This window comes from Haliaeetus albicilla, chromosome 5, assembly GCF_947461875.1.
Source record: "Haliaeetus albicilla chromosome 5, bHalAlb1.1, whole genome shotgun sequence".
NCBI classification, from domain to species: domain Eukaryota; kingdom Metazoa; phylum Chordata; class Aves; order Accipitriformes; family Accipitridae; genus Haliaeetus; species Haliaeetus albicilla.
In genome coordinates this window covers 6439049-6459947 of record NC_091487.1, presented here as the reverse complement: position 1 = coordinate 6459947, position 20899 = coordinate 6439049, and the positions used below count along the sequence as shown (strand labels likewise).

The window sequence follows — 20899 nt, the reverse complement described above, 5'->3', positions numbered from 1 at the left end:
AGGCAGTCTCCCCAGCGCGGCAGATAGTGGTGACTACAGCGGCTACAAAGCCGACGTTCATCGTCCTTTCCCCTCACAGTCGCGGCCATGGTGGCGATTTCACATGGGCCCAGAAATTCTTCCTGGCAGCTCCAGCTGTGCGGGGACCAAGCACAAGGCAGCGCTGATGTGCCTCTGTGTGCCTCAGACTGCAGTCTGGACAGAGAAAGCACCCATGCTAGACGCTTCCTGAGGAGCTGGTGCTGCGGAACTGAGCACGCTGGACACGGAGAACACGCTCCTCATTTGGCAGTGGCAATCGCTGCCCCAGCTTTCCTACACAGCAAAAGCACACGCTGCGGAGTGGGACCCGATGCAGCCGACGGGGCCATTGCAAGGAGCCTTGCGACAGAGATGCCTGTTACCACGCGGACAGCGACCGCCCTCCCTCTCTGAGAGAGTCCATTCCCTCCGGGAGATCCACCGTGCGCAAAGGTGTCAATAAATCTCTTGTTTGGACAAAGGCCGTGTCCGTGAGTGTCCGTGCGTCTCTGGGTCGGGGAATGCGGGCATAGGGTGCTGACAGCTCAGCTGCCACAGCGTCGGGGAGCATCTTGCAGAAGAGCTGGTGCAGTGGGCTCTGGTCTCAGTGATTCACTGGGCTTTGGCTTCCCAGGTGCTGCGGGTTAATGCCAGCAGGCAGCTTGGCATCATCACGCAGCTCCTCAGTGCCTTGCCCGCAGTGGCACGGTGGAGAGAATCTGAAGGGTAAAAGTGGGAAAGCTTGCGGGTTGAGAGAGGACAGTTCAGTAGGTAGAGCACGAGCTACACGCCCAGGCAAAGCAACGTAAAGAATTCATTCACTCCTGCCCCGGTCTGCCGACCAGACCTGCCTTTTTGGGAAGCCGCCTGCCTCCCTGCGGCTCGGGTTGAAGGCGTTCCCGGGAAACTCGTGAGCCTTGTACGGCCCTCACTGTTAGCCGCTTTTGCTTTTTCGTGTGGGTACCAAGGAAGTCGTGATGAGAATTCCAAGGGCGAGCAAAAGAGACTTGAGGGCCTCGGGCAGATTGGTAGAGGGGTCAGGAGCACAGGTAGTATTCTCCTCTGTCCTCCCAGCTGGAGGGAATGACATCGAAACACACAGGCGGACGCAGCGTATCGGCACCTGGCTCCGAGGCTAGCGTCACTGCCAGAATTTGGAGTTTTTCAACCATGTACATATATTTGTACGTGTAAAGGGATTTCTCTTGTCTTACAGGGGCTGGGAGTCTGAGAGACACAAAACAGTGAAGCCATAGGTGCCATTATCTGTATAGAAATAGTTTAAATGTGAGGAAGAAACACACCTTCGACACCCTGTAGCTTCAAAAGAAGTGAGAGGAAGCATGACACATCCTGTTTCTACAAACCCTTTTCCAGTAACTCTAAAGAAAATCTTTAAACTTGTAAGCGTATGCAAAGCTACTTACCTTCATTCATAGTTTTCCTGTTTTCCTCTGAGGTCAAACAGATTTATGTGTGAAAGGACAACCTGCACTTGACAGAGTGAAGCCGTTTGCCACTTCTTGTTTACACCAGTTCTGCAAAGCTAATTCCAGAGTCTCTGCCTTTTCTTGTATTATCAAACTCAATAAAAACATAAAAGCTTGAAGAGCAGAATAGGTGGCACATTTTAAATGCTTCTTCAAAGGCTGATTTGCTTCACTGTTTTCTCACGATTAAAGCAGTGCATCTGCTGAAATAACAAAGAAATTGTGCACAAAGCAAATGAAAATGCTGAAAAATCTAAGGTCAAGCAAGTTACTCTGAGTGTTAAGAATGTCCATGGTACAGCCAAGCTCCAATCTGTCTGGTATCTGTTCCAAAGTCAATACCTTCATTCGACGACTTTGCTCTCCCACCCTACAAATTCTTCTCAATGGCAGCCAAATTCTCATTGAAGCTCATGGGAACAAGCTCTGACACTTACATAAGTGAGTTCCCAATGCATGGGAAGCATTCTTCTGAAATCAGTAGAGCCTACATTACTGTAGGTAACACAGAATTATAGAATCATTTAGGTTGGAAAAAACGTTTGAGATCATCGAGTCCAACTGTTAACCTAACATTCCAACTCCACCACTAAACCATGTCCCAAAGCACTATGTTTACATGTCTTTTACATGTCTCTTCTTTGGACATGCTCCAGCACCTCAACGTCTTTCCTCTGGTGAGGGGCCCAAGACAAACACGCTATTTGTGGTGCGGTCTCACCAGTGCCGAGTCCGGGGTGGGGGGAATCACTTCCCTAGTCCTGCTGGCCACACTATTTCTGATACAAGCCAGGATGCTCCTGGCCTTCTGGGCCACCTGGGCACACTGCCAGCCGTCAGCCGACACCCCCAGGTCCTTTTCCGCCAGGCAGCTTTCCAGCCACTCTTCCCCAAGCCTATAGCATTGCGTGGGGCTGTTAAAACCCAAGCGCAGGACCCGGCACTTGGCCTTGTTGAATCCCATACACTTGGCCTCAGGCCATTGATCCAGCCTGTCCAGATCCCTCTGTCGAGCCTTTCTACCCTCAAGCAGATCAACACTCCCGCCCAACTTGGCATCATCTGCAAACTTACTGAGCAGACACTTGATCCCCTCATCCAGATCATTGATAAAAATATTAAAGATATTCAGAGATTACTGGTTAATTGGTTATACTTTTTCTAGTGTAGTAGAGTACTACAGGGGTCTGTCCTGGGGTCTGTCCTGAGGTCTGTCCTGTTAAACATCTTTATCAGTGACCTGGAGGAGGTGATGGAATTCACTCTCATCAAAATTGCAGGTAGCAGCAAATTGAGAGGACCAGGCAATGTGCTTGCAGGCAGGGCTTGTCACCTGCTACGACTGGAGGAATGCGCCAACAGTAACTTTATGAAATTCAACAAGGACCAATGCAGAGTCATGCCCCTAGGAAAGTGGAATGCCTTGCAAGGATACAGTTTGAGGACTGACTAATTGGGGATCACCTCTATGGAAAAGAACCTGAGGGTTTGAGAGGCTGCACAATTGCATCCTTGGAGGTTTTCTAAAACCTAGCTGGATAAAACCCTGAGGAATCTGGTCTGACCTCAGAGCTGATCTTGCTTTGAGCAAGAAGTTGGATTAGAAACCTCCTGAAGTCTCTTCCCACCTGAGTTATCCTGTGTTCCTGTGTTGTCATAAAAGCCTTCATTATAGAGAAGTCCCATTGGAATCAGTACACAGATGCTTTGTTTGCTGGGGTCCAGAGATATGATCCAGGCAAAATCCCTGGGAATGTTAGAGGTCTGTCAGCCTGTACACCCTTTAGGATCAAACCTGTAGGTTTTGAGGTTCTTTTCAGATTTTTAGGGCATACCAAGAGGTTGGCACAGTGTTTTCATCAGACATGCTGTACTGGGCCTGGCTAGGAAAGAGTTAATTTTCTTCATAGCAGCTCATATGCTGCTGTGTTTTAGATTTTTGACCAAAACAGTACTGGTAACGCATTAATGTTCTAGCTTTTGCTGAACAGTGTTTGCACAGCATCAAGGCTTTCTCTGTTTCTCACTCTGCCACCCTAGTGAATAGATTGGGGGGTACGTAATATGCTGGGAGTGGACAGAACCAGGCAGATTATCTGAACTAACCAAAGAGATATTCCATACCATATAATGTCATGCTCAGCAATAAAAGGGAAAAGAGGGGGCTTTAGGGGAATTAGCCATCTTTTGCTTGGGAGCTGGCTGAGCACTTGTCTATCCACAGAAAGTGGTGAGTGATTGCTTTTGCATCACTTGTTTTGTTTTGTTTTCTTCCCTCTCCCACTTATCCTTCACTTACTAAACAGTTTCCATTGTTTGGGGTTTTTTTGTCTGTTTTATCTTGACCCCCAAGTTTCCTTGGTTTTATTTTTCCTTTCCTCTTCCCCTGTCCCATGCGGGTGGGGTGAGAAGTGAGTGAGTAACTGTGTGGTGCTTATCTGCCCGCCAAAGTTAACCCACAACACATGCCCTGCCTGTCTGTCAGTGGCAGGAGCAGTGGATGACCCCAAGGGTCTGCATGTCTTAATGAATTCCTAGGCTCTATTTACTTTGGCCCCTCACCAGAGGAAAGACGTTGAGGAGCTGGAGTATGTCCAAAGAAGAGCAGTGAAGCTGGTGAAGGGTCTAGAGAACAAGTCTTATGAGCAGCACCTGAGGGAACTGGGGTTGGTTAGTCTGGAGAACAGGAGGCTGAGGAGGGGAGACCTTATCACTCTCTACAACTACCAGAAAGGAGGCTGTAGTGAGGTGGGGGTCACTCTCTTTTCTCAAGTACCAAGTGATAGGATGAAAGGAAATGGCCTCAAGTTATTCTAGGGAGGTTTAGATTGAATATTAGGAAAAATTTCTTTATTGAAAAGGTTATCAAGCACTGGAACAGGCTGCCCAGGGAAGTGGTTGTGTCACCATGCCTTGAGGTATTTAAAAAATGTGTAGACATGGTGCTTAGGGACATGGTTTAGTGGTGGAGTTGGCAGTATGAGGTTTGTGGTTGGACTCGATGACCTTAAGGGTCTCTTCCAACCTAAATGATTCTATGAATCTGATGGCATAACCATTTTTTAATCCATCTAATTGTGCACCCAGCAACACTGTAATGTCCTCTGTCATATACACTGCATAGGAAACGTTGGCAGAAGAACATGTCCAGGCCTGGTACATATGCAACCTGCAGCCATTTGCCTCTATGTCCAAGGTTTTGCTACGAGCTGTTGTAGCCGTGCCGGGCTGCATGACCCTGCCCTGCACTGCAAGCAGACAAGCAAAGCCCATTAGAGCAGCCCCACTGTGTTTTCCTGAAGCTGTGCCTGAGCACAGGGCAAGAAGGGTCTTCTGGGGTCATCAGGGCTTGCTCTGGAGTCCAGTTCTCAAGAGTTTGCAGGAGGCAGAGGAGGGAAAATAATGTTTTTCCGAGCAAACTCCCCTGTGGGCCCTTTGCAGGCTATCCTCACCTGTCCCCAGAGCCTCTTGAGCAGAGATGGCCACCTGCCAGCTCCTCACATCCTGACCCGCTTTTCCTGAGAACTCAGCAAGGCAGAGTTTCACAGACAAGAGGAAATCCCTAAACAGCATGCAACCCCGAGAGTGGAAAGTTTGGGGGTGGGAGGGGCGTTGGTGTTTGGGGGTTTTCCCAACTTCCCCATGAACGTATTTGACATCTCGCTGTCCCTGTCAGCACAGGATCTCAGTGGAAACTGGAGCTGGGAGGGCTCTTCCTGCCTGGGGGAAGCTTCCCAGGAGTGCGAGGGATTTACCAGTCACCACCTTTCATTTCCCTATCCCTTGCTGTGTCCCACTGAAGGCCATGTGCAGTGGCAAGCTGCAGACGGGTTTGCTGGTGGCCGGCTACTTCGTCTACCTGCTGGTGGGTGCAGCTGTGTTCCAGGCACTGGAGAGGACTGCTGAGAAGCAGGAGAAAATAGCAGCTGCCCAGATGAAGGAAGCTTTTCTGCAGAGCTTCACCCACCTCACGGTGGCGGAGATGGAGCAGTTTATGAAGGTAAGTCCCAGTCCTGCAGAAGCCCTTTCTCTCTCCTGTTTCCCTGTGAGATGTTGTTTCCTACTCAGCCTTGCTACAGAGATAGCTTTCACTGCTTTCCTACTGATTTGATCATTTGGATGATTTTAGCAAACCCCAAGCTCACTCTCTGGTCTGAGCAGGCAGGTCACACTGATGGTAAATACAGCTTGTGTAACTTGACAAAACCTTGTGTGTTAACTATTAACAGTCCCCATCCCAAGATGTCTGGACTTTGTGGGGTCTTGCCTCCTGCTAATTGGACTTTCAGTAGGGCTGTGCTCATCTACAATGGATGGCACGGCAGTAAAAATGAGGTTGTCTGAAATGAATGGGTGTGGTGGCCACTTACAACAGCGTCATAGATAGCACAAAGCAACAATACAGCAACATCTGAAGTAATCTGTTGGGTGAAAAAAAAGAAGCTCAAATCACTACAAGGAAGGTGGCATAGTCAGGGTTTACTTTTTGAAGATGCTGTAGAAGTGAAACAGGTAGCCTGGCCAAGGGAAAGGTGTTTCTGGTCACAGCACAGGAAGCTGAGAATGAGTATGGGTGTCTCTTCATCTGCGATATTTCCTAGCTCTATCTGCTACAGTGCAGAAGAAAATGGGGAGGGCAAATAGCCTTGCTGTAAGCATCTCCACATGGGAAACTAATGAAGCTCTTAACGGGCCAGTTCACATGATGAGGAAGGGAGGGGAAGAGCTGGTATTTCTGATAAACAACCAGCAATCCAGCCCTCAGTTCACATATGCATGCACCCTCATCACATACGCATGCACCCTCATCATCTTGAATTTTTTTGGCAGGTAGGGAAGGAGAAAAAAAGGAGGAACTTTTCAAGAAAATGAAATCTTTGTGCAAGGGCTGTGGAATGATTTCTGTTAGCTTTGATTTTCTGGGACAGCAGCAAAAAATATAGTGAGGGAGGAAGGGGCAGGGGGAAGACTTTTCTGGTGCAGTTTATTCCAGCTTGTGTCTTGCCTCTGGCAGGGCTGAGCCCTGGATTTTATCTAGGCTGTTTCTGTACAAACCAGCCTGCCTTCCAGATGTCCAGTCCAATGTTCTCTGTTTGCTAAAGGCAGGGACAGCTGGATACTGCTTGGGGTTTTTTGGTTTTTTTTTTTTTTAACTTAAAAAAAAACCAACGCAGCACTTACTTAGAGTTAAAACCAAGGAAGAAGGGAATAGTCTGAAAATGCATGACATGACAGATGATAAGGCTGGAGGGGCTTAGGAGAAACATCTCATCAAACCTCTGCGGCAGTCTCAACTCAAGGCAAACCATCTCTGACAGATGTTCATCTAGCCTCATCTCAAAGGCCTCAATATAAATATGTGCATGTGTGTTCACTCATGCAGTTTGGAGAAGAGTGTGTAAGTCAGGCTGAATTCTGATTGTGGTCTGTCATGACCTGAGCTGGAAAGACCAGGGAGGGGTCGTGGTGAGTTTGGAATTCCCTCAGGCTAAATTAAGGTGAGATGACACCAAACGATCAGTTAAACATTTTATTCATGGCAGAAGCAGCCTGAACTTGGCATGCATAATGGTGGTGGGGTTTCTCTCAATAGGCATTGGCATGAAACTACCTCAGTAAACCGTGTAACCCGTAGTAACCATATACATCAATTCAGGGAAGAAGGAGAGCCCTCCTGTTGAGTCACAAGGTTCAGAGCAGACCCTCTTGCTTTCTAGACTCCTTCTCAGAGAAAAGCCTGGCGGTGGCTGGATCCGCTCCTAGTCCCAGACTTGATCAACGGGTTTATGTCTAAAGCAATGAGGTGTAGGCACTATGGAAAAGGAGAGAGAAAGACAGACAGAGAGAGAAAGAGGAAAAGAAAAGAAAGATTTCACTGGTCCTGGGTCCAGCCTAGAGGTCCAGTTGCAGAGAGTGCGTGCATGGGGCTTCAGTTTGTGTCCTTTTACCATCTCCTTGCCCCTCCTTTGGGCAGGCACTCAAAGTCATTAGGCTGATTAGGTGTCATGTGCAGTTTGTGCTTTCAGAACCTTTGGGAAACGGGTCGGTGGGCTTGGGGGTCCTTTGGGGAGTAACTTCTCCTTCCCTGCAGGCATAACCATTGTTTGATCTTTGGCCATACCTGGTGCACCTGTGGTTCAGTGTTCATTGCTATGCAGAACTTGCTCCACCACAATGCTTGAGACATTAACTCTTTCAGTCTCTCACATGGTCGCACCAAGTGTAATGCTTTGCAAAGCAATGGACTTTCTCTGAATTTAAATCTGTGACACTAATCAGAATACAGCCTTAAAATGAAATTCTCTGTGTAGTCACACGTACCCTGCTATAACTCACTGATGCCCTTCTGGGAGGGATCAGAGTCACTGCTCAGTGTGCCTGAATACAGGTGATTGATCAGATCCTGGATCCACCACTGCTGTCTCAAGGGCGAAGTCAAAACCAGCAACCAGCCACTTCATCACTTAAGCCGGTGGGCTATCTTGCTCTGCCATGTCCTAGTCATCTATAGGATCATTATTTCCAAAGTACTTAGCCTAAAAGAAAGTCCTTGATCATGCTAAAAGAAACAAGTTCTAACACTCACTAGAGCAGTCAGCATAAACAGGGCAAAGGACTAACACTCAAAAACATGAGCTGGCTGCTACCCAACCTTGGAGGTAAAGGTGTGAATAGTGTCAGAGTATTGCTGAGGACAGGTGAGCGGTATTCACAGGAAAGGAGCAGTAGTTGGCTAAATCTGTAGTACTCTTGCAGCAAGCACTTGAGAAAACCAGCCATGTTGATATCAAACTTTGCTTTCCCTCCCAGAACCTGACTGAAGCCATTCAGAATGGAGTATACCCTGTTGGAAATGAATCACAGACTGAAGACAGCAACTGGGATTTCAGTAACTCCTTCTTCTTTGCAGGCACAGTTGTCTCCACAATAGGTAGGTCTAATGCTTTCCATTTATGTGTGTTTCTGTGTGTGTGATGCTTATTATATCTGGTTATTAGGACCTGAATGGATAATACTTTCAAGGATAAATCTCCAGCCCTTTATCGTCATGGATGGTAAGCAGCAATGGACTTGGTCCTGAGACTTCACCACTGCACAGCTCTTTGTGCATTATTTTGGCTTGTGAAATACCAGTGGCCTTTCATATTATTTCTGACTTGTTTCTTCTTTTTGAGCCATCTGTTAAAATGTTCACTCTGCTGCCAGTTGTGGGTAGGAGATAAATTTCACTTTCCTGGTCTTTATTCTAGGGTCAAACAGGCTTTAAATCTGAGACTGCTGTAAAGCATAAAAGAATGGTAGGAAAGAAATTAACTCTGCTGGGGCATGGACACTGTCTCAATAACCTGTGCTGAGCCATTAGTGCACATACTGAATTAGTAATATGCCAGGAGGAAAAAATGGGAAGGGGGTAAGGCAAATGCTGAGACTTTTACACTGCTGCTTCAAGCTGTTCTGACCTTTTCAGGGGCTGCCTGCCACTACCTGCCTCTCCGTTTCTCTCAAATATGCCTTCAAAAAAGTGCAGGCCTCCCAAATTTAAGCATAAAATCCACACTGTTGGCTCCTGCTTTCATGATTTGCTTTCATGCAGTGAAAGTCAAATCTATGTTTTTGCAGAGTGAAGCTGAGGCCTTACTCCCACTACACCCTAGACACAACTATTCCACTGATCCATGAGTGTGACAGGTCACAAGGGACACAGTGGTGTCCCAGCATCATGGCAGGTGTGTAGGTGTTGCATGGACCCATGTGGAGACCTCCCACTGTAGAAGAAAGAAAGGCTTCTGACCCATCACATCAATGACAAATGTTCCATGGTTACAACAACATTCACATATCGATAAAGCTTCCTTGGTTTGTCAGCACCCTGCTACTAGCCAATCCATTCCTTGCCACCACCTGTATTACTCTATTTTTTTAATTACAGCATTTCTATGCCAAACAAATCAGTCACTTCCCATCAAATTTCTTTCCCTAGCGAGGCAGACAGGCTGTCCCAGGAAAAGCACAGCTTTGCCTGTTTCTCTGCAGCTTCACTGCAGAGGTCTGTTGTGAAGGTACGTCAGGTACTTCCACCCATCTTCACCAGGTTTTGTCATGAAAATGGAATATTTCTGCAACAGGGAGCACAAGACAGCCCAAGCATTTGGGGGCCTAGTAGCCAATAAATCACTCAGTTGTTTTATTTGTCTTTCCCCCCAAAGAAAACATTGCATTTTCCAAGTAATGAATGCCTTGAGATGAACTATGCTTGGGAAAGTGCCTTTTCTCAAGGTCGCTGACAGAGTAAGGACATACACAAAGTACAGGACTCTTGCACTCAGGGGTGTACCTCATGGGATCTAAAAGGAACATTCTCCAGTCCATTAAAGGACATGTTTGGAGTTCTGCAGCCGTTGTTCCACTACTTAGATAAATACTCTTTTAGTAGGACTTTAAGACAAATATCTCTCTGGCTTGAATAAATCAGCCACCAGTAAGGTCTGGAGTAATTAGCACCATCTATTATAGTGCACACTGCACTACCTCCAGGATTGGAGCCAGTATCTGGACATACCAACTTACTGGCAGTTAGCCAGGGAGGTCATTAACACACAGGCAGATCAACAAGAAGCTGAAGATGGCTATATGTGATTCTGACATGACAAACAGCCTGGGACTCCAGCCTTGATGTCTTCCAGGTCCCCAGACTTCTGGTTTCTGTCTTCCCATGTATTTGTCACAGGACAGAGCATGTTTTCCATAACTGCTTTTAGATTGTGCTTCCATTCCCACTAAGGCTGGATTGGGAGCACATAGCGCTCTCTGCATCTCCCAAAACATGGAGGGTAAATCACTTTGCTTACTGCCTTTTTCAGAGAAAAAAGTGTGCATGTGAACTGAGAAGTCCTAGCCACATCTTTTGGGGTCAAAGGCAGGCCAGGCTGGGGTAGGTGTGAATGTGACTGTGGACTGCTCCAGTTCTCTGGAATATCTCCTCTGACCCAGTTTTTTCATAGGTTATGGCACGCTACATCCTAAAACTGCTGGGGGCCAGATCTTCTGTGTCTTTTTTGCTCTGTTTGGAATCCCTCTGAATATTGTTTTTCTGCACCGTGTTGGTAAGATGCTCTCACTGCTGTGTAAAAAGCTGGGGAAATTCCTGTACGAAAAAGGAATGAGAAAGGTAATTAGTTTTACTTACTCAGGCACATTTATATGCTCATTTCTAGGTTTTTTTCTCAAGATATATGCTGGCATTATCCTCTATTATATTTGTTCTCATGCTGTGTTAAACATTGTGCCACGAGAGGGAAAGAGACATTCTTCACTTGCAGAGCTAAACAGACAAGGCAACCATAGAGGATATATTCAGAGAAAGGGAAGCATTTTGTCTACCCCTCTAAATGGCAGACATCCAGCCCCCTTCAGCAATCAATGGAGAGAGTGGGTGCCTCATCCTGCTTCTCTAGACACTTATCTCAGGAGCTAACACTCTAGGGAAGTGTCTGTCTCCCTTTATAACCAGTAAAGAGAGAGATGATTAAGCATCTCGAGGCAGGAAAAAGCAGGTGAGCTGCAAAAAGCTGTAAAAAGCAGGTGAGCTGTAGGGGTTTCAATGGATATTGACTCAATGCCTAGTGTGTCACCCTTCCTTATTCATTATGCAGTCCTTCAATCCCTCTCCTCCCTTGACTTTGACAGAAAGGAAACATCAGGCTGAAGTTGTCCATTTGATCCCAATTGCTGAAAGGTGAGGAGGCACCTGTAAAGGGCTAGAGAAAGATGTGTCTTGCCTGGTTATACCCCAAGTTATTTGCAGCTCCTCCCCTTCTCTCACCACTAGTGAGGAAGTGAGAATAGCTTTTCTGTGTCTCCTACTGTAATTCTCTTTCAGGACAAGGTATGAACGCTACAGATAACCCTGTTCAAATTGCTAAATTTCTCCCCATGTCTGGGGAACTTAAATAGAACCTAAGGCTTGATCAGATATAGACTCAAGCACATGCACAATGCATGAAGGCGTGAAAAATTATCCAACAGTTGCCATTAATTTCTAGACAATCTGGACTTATAAAATTCTATACATAAACTATATGTGTGTCTGGCTAATAAATTTTAATATATAACAAGCCTTTTTTTCCAGTCAAGGCTTCTTCATGACTGCTGGGAAGTAGGATGATTCAAAAGTCACTGTCCAGGCACTTCTTCATCAGGAGCTCATTTGTTAAAGGTCTTCTTGTAGTAAGATATCCACTGGATAGGAGCCAATTTCTGGCACTGGTGCAATGAGTAATAAAGTCAACGGTCAAGACTCTTGGAGATAGTACTGTCAGAAATGGTGTCATTTTTTTTTTTAAGTCTATTTTCCCAGGCAAATTTGAATGTTCTTTAGGTGCCACACCTGAATACCTAAAAACTAAAATTCAAGTCTGCTGACAAGTGGAAATAGTCTGACTCCAGTAAAAGTCATTGGATAGGAATTCCTCCTATACTCATGGTCAATGGAGGATGATACAATCAGATAAAAGACTACTTCTCCCAGGGCTACTGAGGCCATACAACACTCATAATACATGGCTTTCTTCTGCTTCAGAGCAAGGCTACGGTACTTTTAGAGGAAGAGCACTCAAATACAAATCCTTCAGTTCCTGTAGTCCTAGTAGGTATTCCTAGATAGCCACGCATTTTGAAGAGCCACCGCTATATATAGCCTGCTAGTGTGTCAAATCATAATTATAATTTAATTGGTTTCTTCCTTTTCCAGAAGAAGATCAAATTTCTGACCCTTTTATTCTTCCTGGCAACGGGGATCCTAGTTTTTCTGTGCTTGCCATCACTCTTCTTCCAGATAACAGAGGGCTGGTCCTACAGCGAAGGAATTTACTTTGCATTTATCACCCTCAGCACCATTGGCTTTGGAGATTATGTAGTAGGTAAGGTTGATTTCAGGGAGGAGACACAGCAAAGCACCAGGGTTATGACTGTAATTACCATGGGTTGACTGCATAGGCCACCAATGTACTGCAGAGACAAATCTTCTGTCTGAGTTGTTGGCTAGTCTTTGCCCTGTACAGTTCTGGAGGAAATATGCATTTCTCTGGGATTGCGCGTGCTGACAAAGTTGTCTAAATATAATGAAATGTGGTGCTTCAGATTGCAGAGAAGCCAAGTATTTTGGGGAGGGAAGGGGAAGTGTGAGGGGAGAATTCAAGGAGCCTAGGAATTTGCATATACCAAAAGGGAACAGTTTGCAACAGTCATACAAAGTAAGACAGGTATCCCTGCTTTAGCCATCTAAGACTTATGTTTCAAAGTGTAAAGAAATAAGTGCTCATATTGCAGAAGCCAAGATTTTACACAACAGACTGAAAGGTGGAAATCCCAGTCATGGGAAGGTGGGGAAATCTACTCACTCTGTGAGAAGTGGGGCTTAAACATATAAATCACTGCAAAAGTGGCCTTCTTTAGTCTGCTATGCATCACTGGGGGCTCTCTGTCTTCACAAGCCAGAGCTTAGGATTTCCCCTGAAGACAGACTGTTTAAGCTACGCTCCAGCATGCTAGTGTACTTCCCAAAGCACTTCTGTGGATCTGCTGACCAAAATACATTCTCCATAGAATAAGCTTCTGCAGAAGCTCCAAAATGATGACCAGGAGCCAAATCAGTGTCCACAGAAGAAGCAATCAAACACCTGGACTCCATGGAAAAATCAAAGATTTCTCTACAGCAAGATGGCCAGCATCTTGCCAGCCTGAACTTCTCTTCAGTAGGGATATGAGAATGAAGCTCTGAAGCTAATACTTGAGCACCAGTGCTGTCCCTACAGAGAATCTGGAAGCCTCATGTCCCTTTCTGATGGACAGACATCCACCACACGTCAAACCCTAGGCTCTCAAGCCTTGCAGACATGCAAGAGGGGCCTTGGAGACTGGCTGGCAGCCTTGCTGCGTGTTTGAAAGATTTCTTACATCAGGCTCAGGACTTTGGCAGAGGGAGCCCACAAACTTTTCCAGACACTGATGTTCCCTGCTGACCTTAATTTCTCTGAGTCAGCTAAAGAGGCTGGGTAGTGCTTTGATGATCCAGTTGACTTCTTGCTTGTTTGCATGAGTTTAGTGATTGCAATGATCTTGTAGCCTAGCTGATGGTTAATTCATGCAATGGCAATGAGTTGATTAGGCCACATTTCCCCAGGTGATCCCAGCCAGCTAACTGCTCCCTCTTGCTACAAAGCACAGGAAACCAGTGTCCCCTGAAATTCCCCTTTTCACATAATCCAAAGATTCTTTGTCTCCAACACTGGTTAGGCAGTATTGCTGTGAACACAACACAGAACTCGGGCATCAGCAAGGAATCTGTATTACACAACAGTGGCCTCTTTGCTCACTCCAGCCAGGGCCAATCTTTGTCACTGCAATGGAGGACAACAGGGCACAAGCATTTCTTTCCTAACCATCTGCAGGACTGATAACCCTGGCCTGTGTGATACTGAGCACCTCAAACTTCAGTGATGTGGAATACAGGAAGGTGCAAAGTGGGTGGTGTCATGCAGGAGAAAGAGTGAACATCAAACTGGTGCGTTCTCTTCCCTTGTCCAAATTACAAGTGTGTTTTACAATAATGACAGCAAGTCACAGCCTTAAAACTACTACCTCCATAGCACCTTCCTCCTCTGCAGCCATATTATTTTACAAATACAGTAAAAAATAACAATTAGATAGGCCTTCTGGCTTTGTGATTTCATCTTCTTTAGGATGACTTAACTGGAGCTGAAGTATTTCTCCCTGCAGTATTTATTGATAGGACAAGGAATAATGGCTTTAAACTGAAAGAGGGTAGATTTAGATTAGATGTAAGGAAGAAGTTCTTCACTGTGAGGGTGGTGAGGCACTGGAACAGAGGTTCTGCCCGGAGAAGTTGTGGATGCCCCATCCCTGGAAGTGTTCAAGGCCAGGTTGGATGGGGCTTTGAGCAACCTGGTCTAGTGGAAGGTGTCCCTGCCCATGGCAGGGGGGTTGGAACTAGGTGATCTTTAAGGTCCCTTCCAACCCAAACCATTCTGTGGTTCTATGATTTATCTCAATTGGCCTTAAACAAAGGTGATAAAATGATCATGTTTAATGCCTCACACCATCACAATGAAACAAGCAGAATCAATGACTGCTCTGAGTATTATGCATTTAGAATTGAGTACAGATGACAAATGGATTTGTGCTAGCCAAGTGCAACAGAACAGGTTTGACTTTATTTGCATTTTAGTAGTTCAAAACTGGTTTGTAGCTGTTGCACTTCAAGCATGAGATAAAGCCTGTTTTGGGTAGGGAGACATCGTAGGAAGATGGCAGAGTCTGGATTTAACTGTTTGTAGTACACATACCCATGGGTGATACTTCTACGGTGAAACTCCCCTTGGGCTGTAAACTGAATTTATGCCCTGCTGAAGTCCAGTTTTGAGTTAACAATACAAAGATATTACTAGTTGCTTTGCTAACCCCACATCATGAACTGCAGATAAGAGCACAAAAGGAGATGCTTTCTAGCAGGGCTGGAATCCCCTCTGCCAAGTGAACCCCAGCAGAAGAAAAAGAAACAGCTGTTGGATATCTATCCATGAGGACAAACCAGCCCAATCCTGCCCCATTTCCAGAGCTCTTGCATGACAAAGTACAAAAATCCTGCACATCGATCTGTGAAGTACAGAGCACTGCAGGACTTGAAAAGAGTTGCCAGCATCATGGCTCCTTCTGGGCAGCTTCACAAGGGGAAATGATCCACCAGGTTTGTGGTCTCCCTATCCAGGCACATTGCTGTGTTATCTACTATGTGGAGTCACCCTTGACAGTGACTTATAGCACTCAATAAGCAGTATCACCAAGTTTTCCTGCAGATGCCAGGGCCATATCAGCTGTATCATGATGACAACATTGTGTGGGACTAAGTGCAGCAGGAGAAAATGCTTTCTGTATGTTGGTGGTGGATTGCTGACGTCTGAAGAAACAAATGAAATGACCCATGCAGAGAAGCAGGTGTGCGATACTGGCTGATGCTAAGAGGTTTGGACTGCATGAAATAAGCTTCAGTCCACTGGTTGCCAACACAGTAAGTTGTGTTCTTGGCATGTGTCAGTGAGTCCTCATCAGTCACCTAGTTTTTTAATGGAGGAAGCTCCCGAAGCCATTCAAAAGTAAAGTAGGAATTACAACTACTCTCTTTGTATGATCAAGGGTACCTATAATTTAAAGCAAATATTTATTAGTTTATAATCACACTTTATAGAAGTATACAGAATTACAATAACCTAGGTAGTAATAGTTGTGTGGTTATAGTGGCCCACTGTGCTCTGCGAGTTTGGGAATATTTTCAAGGTAATACAACACAATTTTACACTACTTCCCACATAATTGCGTTTACCTGTAGATGCAGAGGTTGAATTGGAACTGGTATGTTGTAAGGGGAAAAAAATATCCCGCTCTGCTACTAGTTCATCTCAATCCCGGTATATCTTTTTGACAGGCCGTATCTTTTTGACGTTTGTGCTAGCCTCTATCCGTTTATTGCAACAACAAGAGACTTGCCCAACCTTAACCTAATGCTGGGGAGGTGAGAGACTCCACTACAATGGAAAAGTCACCTTAAAGTACTCAATGTAAAATACATTGATGAATCCATTAGGCTGGCCCACTTTACACGGGCAAAGCAATTTTAACTTGTTAATTTTTTTCTTTCTCTCCCCTTATCTGCAGGTAAACAGCCTGACAGGATTTACTTTTCCTACTACCGAACGCTGGTGGCCATTTGGATTCTTTTCGGCCTTGCCTGGATTGCTCTCCTATTTAATTTATTGACAACAGTACTAGAAGATACTGAAAAAATAATTGTCAAGGATCTCCATCAAATTGGAAAGGTGAGTAAGGGCAATGAAGCAAGCCAACAAAGAAGATACTGGCCTGCTCAATTTATTCCAGAAGAAGAACTACTGCCACCACGTGCTGGAGGGGATGCAGAAAAAATGGAGTCATTAGAAGCAGATTCTGAACACACAAAAAATGAAAAAAAATGATTTTTCTTACAGCAAAACTATTGCCATAACATATGAGAATTGAACTCTTCATTGGAGAGTTGCTAGTGAATTATTCTGAAGAAATTCCCATGGAAAAAAATTTCTACTACCTTTTGCTGAGATATGACCTTTCAGAACTCAGGACTCACAGTTACACAAAGCCCAAAATTAATGGTAAGAAATTTGCTCCTCAATTTGCAGCTAGGTTGTGCTAACAACCTGAAAAGTGCACTTGTTTTGCAAGGCATTTTTAAAGTGCTTCCGCAAAAACGCAGAGGAGGGGCACGGTAGAGCTTGCTGGTTCTATTTGGATTTTGCTGCTTGCAAGAAATCATGTCTCTTCCAGGAACTGACATGCACAAGCTTTTATGAGGCATTGCATAACACCTTTGGAAGAAGAATTAAGGGTATATAACTTAACAGATGCCTGATTTGAGCCATCATATCGGATAAGCTATTATGATCTGAAAGACATGTTTAAAGGACAAGACCTGGGCTCAGTTCAGACACTAGAAACATCTAATGGACAGGGTTAGAAAAAGGTTAGTGTGTTAGAAATGATTAATTCTACCTCTTCCTGTTTTATACTAAGATGAATAAAGGCAATTTCACCTTTTATCTCTGTGGCTTTGAACAACCTTTCTAATGGTGTTTATAAAGAACATATAAACCCATGTCTTTAATTCAAATTTTATAATAATTTTATTCTGTCAGCACTTTATAAGAACAGAGACTGGTTTGAATGGAGCAGCCCTCACTACATCAGAGCCTTGCTGCTATGTTTGTATTCCATAAGAGCTATAAAGTCATTTTAAAAGGATTTTATTGTGTTGTGCTAAGGTAGCTTTCCAAGAGCAAGTGTTGTCTAAACAGTGCAGCCTTACCTTCAACCAGGTAAAAAAAGGATGTCAAATTTGGGCATGGTGTTTCAGATGTACTGCCTGGCATGCAGGCCATCCCTGGGAGAAGACCCTGGCCTTTAAAGGCTCAATCCATGCATCAGGTGCCTTGTGTGTGTCAAGAGTACATGAAAACCCTACCCTGAAGTGCTGGCAAAGCAGCTGTGGTAGACACAGTCATGGAGGTGAAAAGTCCCAAGGGTGTATATGGTTACATTAAAAGTCAGTCCAGTCCAACATCCTGTCTCTGACCATGCCTACTAGCGTATGCCTCCGAAGAGCATAAGAATGAGGCAGCTCTGCCATGCCCCTGTGATGGGGTGCAATCCCTCTTCCAGTAGTTGGTGGCTCAAAGGCTGCCCAAACAAGAGGTGGTGTCTCTGTACTGCAAAGTCCGTGAACTTGCCCAAATGCTGAACCCACATCAGCGCCCACAGGACCCACCCAAGGTAGTCCGTAGGTCCAGTAACCAAAGTATCTCTCTTTGATGGTGCTGAACGTGTCACTTGACAGGTTTTCGTGATATCCTCAAGGTCCTATTTTGTCAGACAGTGAATAATTGTTCTCGGCTCACCCTCTGGGTGTTAGTTACAGCAAGACCAGCCCTTGCCAGAGCTATTCCTGTATGAAAGGGAAAATAAATTACAGCTATAAAGCAAATTTAGGCCATAAAGATGCAATCAGCCTTGAAGTTGAATTCATAACTATTTCAGTCAAACAAAACCACACTTCTTGCCAAAACAGCTCTGCTGGTTCAAGACCTGGCATGTAGACCTGACCAAATATGTCCTTTCTTTCCCTCCCCAAATTATTTTCCAGTGTTGCCCTCAAGGCTGACTTCTCACCTAATATGTCTCACTCTCAGTAAACCTTTCTGAGGCAGCAGGAACAAGAACTGACCAAAACTGGGGCAAGGTGGCAGGGGTATCATAGGACACAGCGGTCCTTGTGCAAGCCACGACCCTGTTGCTATCACAAGGTGACACCATAGCCATGCAGAGAAAGCAGCTGGATGCTCCTGCGCAGGGATCTCTTCACCTCTCTGTGTTCCCCTCTCACCAAGCACTGACTCACACTATTATTTTCCAGGCATGATTTTTTCTTTTCTGTTTTTTCCCATCCCTTCCTACAAGGACAATTAACCCCATCCCCAACCTAATAGATGTACTGTCAGGGCTGGTTTAGGGAGAGATGGTCCTGCCTTGGGGTGCAATGGCCATTTTGCACAGTCTCTCATAGTTTCTTCCAGGTCAGTTCCTGCTGTTTGATGCCCCCCAGCCCCAAGGTGGTAGGCAGGGCTTCTGGGCCAGCACAACCCACGTCTATTTGCTGTCTCTATTGAAGAAGAGCCTCCAAGGAACATCTTGAAGTCAACACACTGCTGAAGGATTTTCTTTAACTTGTTTCCACTGTCCTGCTTGCTCCCTGTCATGACAAATAATACAACGCAGCCCTGAAACAAGCTGGTAATGTCTTATTCCAACACAGAGCAATCGAGGATGCTTGTTTAGACATTTCAGGAAGGGCAAGAGAGATGGCCCATGGACTCTGACTGTAAACACAAGCACAGAGCCAGGCATTGGCTCTTTGAACAGAATATGAGAAATTCTGTATCCTTCACACTGGTGGGTGTTTAACAATGAGCCATGAAAACCAAACACGGCCCGTGTCCAAAAATCAGTGTGCCCTGTGCCGCTATTGTCATAGGGTGCAGGCAATTCACCTTTTAACTCATCCCCTCTTGCCACACTCCCCGTGTAAGGCTGCGCTTGCTCCAGACAAGGCACAGAGGTACTGAACAACCAACCCAGGGCCAGGGTATGTGGGAAACGTGAGCCAGGAACAGCCGTCACGGGGCTGTCCTCCTTCAGGCACCAAGAATTGAGGTGTCCTTCCAGCTGTAGATGCCAGCCTGGGAACAGAGAAAACACTTCCACAAGCATAAAGAACATAAAAGCTCTCAGGAGAAATTAAGATAACTGCCCTAAGAAAGAAGACTGGCCATTCATAAATCCTCATACCTGCAGGGAGGACTTTTGAAGAAGGGTCTCAGCTTTGCTTCTCGTGCCCTCTCGTGGCTGTGTGCAGCAGACACCCTTCCTTTGCATTTCTGCCAAGTTCAGGCAGTTTTACTCTGCCTTCTACCGTGCGGTTCAGCTGATGTAGCTGGTACAACCCTGGCGAGTGCAAGTCCCATGGCAACAGATTTGTCAGTGTGACCCAGAGGAAGCCATCCTGTATTTTTATGCAGTTCCTACGAGCTAGCTAAGGGCTAAAACATGCCTCATTCTCAAGAAAGAGATGGGAATGGGCACCCTGAACTAGTCCAGCCAGGGATCCTGCTTTGTACCCACATTGAAACAGCTTTGTGGAGGTCAGCTGGGGATGCAACAGCTTTCTGTCAGCAAACCATCATGCGAAGGACCCTCGCTGGCAGCACGCACAGTGCTGACGACGGGGTATGCTCCTATCATGTCCCATGCACCAGCTTCCCCTGCACAACCTCTGCGGCAGGACTGAGGCACACATTCACACCCTCTGTCACACAGGGAAAGGGATTGTTCCAGAAAAAAAAATCTGCAAAATGGCAGGTTTAGGTGCAGGCTTTGGGGCCAGGATGAGCTGGCCCACTCTGCAGCAGCCTCGAGGGCAGGCAGTGCCTCATGCAGCAGGAGGGGTGGAGATAGAAGCTGCAGATACGTGGAAGAACGAGCCAGCACCAAAGGGTGTGTGGTCCTCTCTGCTGGGAAAGGCAAGGGAAAAGCCCAGGAAAGCTGCAAGCCAGGGTGGGAGAGGAACTTTTTTGGATGCCATATTGTTCCTCACGCTTACACTGAACAATAAAGCTGAAGGGCTTAGGCACAGTAACAAATCTCTCTGGGGCTGGAGCAAGCAGCCTCTCCCAGATTTATCATCCTCTGAGCACCACACAACTGCAGCAGATCTTGTCCTCGCTTCACCCCTGAAAGGGGAAGCTGTTGCTTTCTCTGCAGATAGTAGGGGCCCCAGAGAAAATTAAGTGTATCACCTGAGCTCATGCATAAGACCTTTGGCAAACACCTGGTCTGGTGCTCTCTCTCAACCAGGACCAGGTGCCCTGGTATTGCTTACTAATACATTAGCTAGTGGTTCTGTAGTTGGTGAGGTTAAGAAAAATAATCTTGAATTGAGAGCAAAGTTAGAACAGAGCTTCTCCTCCACAGCTGGAGATTTAAAATGGTCCCAAGACTTTTAATTCATGAGTGTAAGCCAGGCTCTGGCTCTTCTTCTGCACGTTCCCCTTGCCCAAGGGACAGAAAACAGGAATAAAATCCATTCTGAAATCCCTTTTTTGCCAAGTGATGAGACAGCAGCAATCCTCCAGAGACCAGGCGGAGGGGTTCTCGGTCAGCAGATCTGCACAGTCTGGACCCTTTCCCGCGAGCTGTTTAAAAACCCTGAC

The 20899-nt window shown here is 45.8% G+C and overlaps 1 protein-coding gene across 1 annotated transcript in view; it reads left to right on the top strand.

Moving 5' to 3' along the window:
- Nucleotides 1–17176, top strand: part of LOC104318720 (potassium channel subfamily K member 16) — a 110193-nt gene extending 93017 nt beyond the window's left edge. Inside the window, exons 2-6 of the mRNA XM_069783176.1 lie at nt 5314–5511; nt 8322–8442; nt 10514–10680; nt 12262–12430; nt 16242–17176. Of these exons, the coding sequence (XP_069639277.1) occupies nt 5314–5511; nt 8322–8442; nt 10514–10680; nt 12262–12430; nt 16242–16558 (972 nt within the window). The 3' untranslated portion in view covers nt 16559–17176. The remainder of the gene's footprint in view (nt 1–5313; nt 5512–8321; nt 8443–10513; nt 10681–12261; nt 12431–16241) is intronic.
- Nucleotides 17177–20899: the final 3723 nt, after the last annotated feature.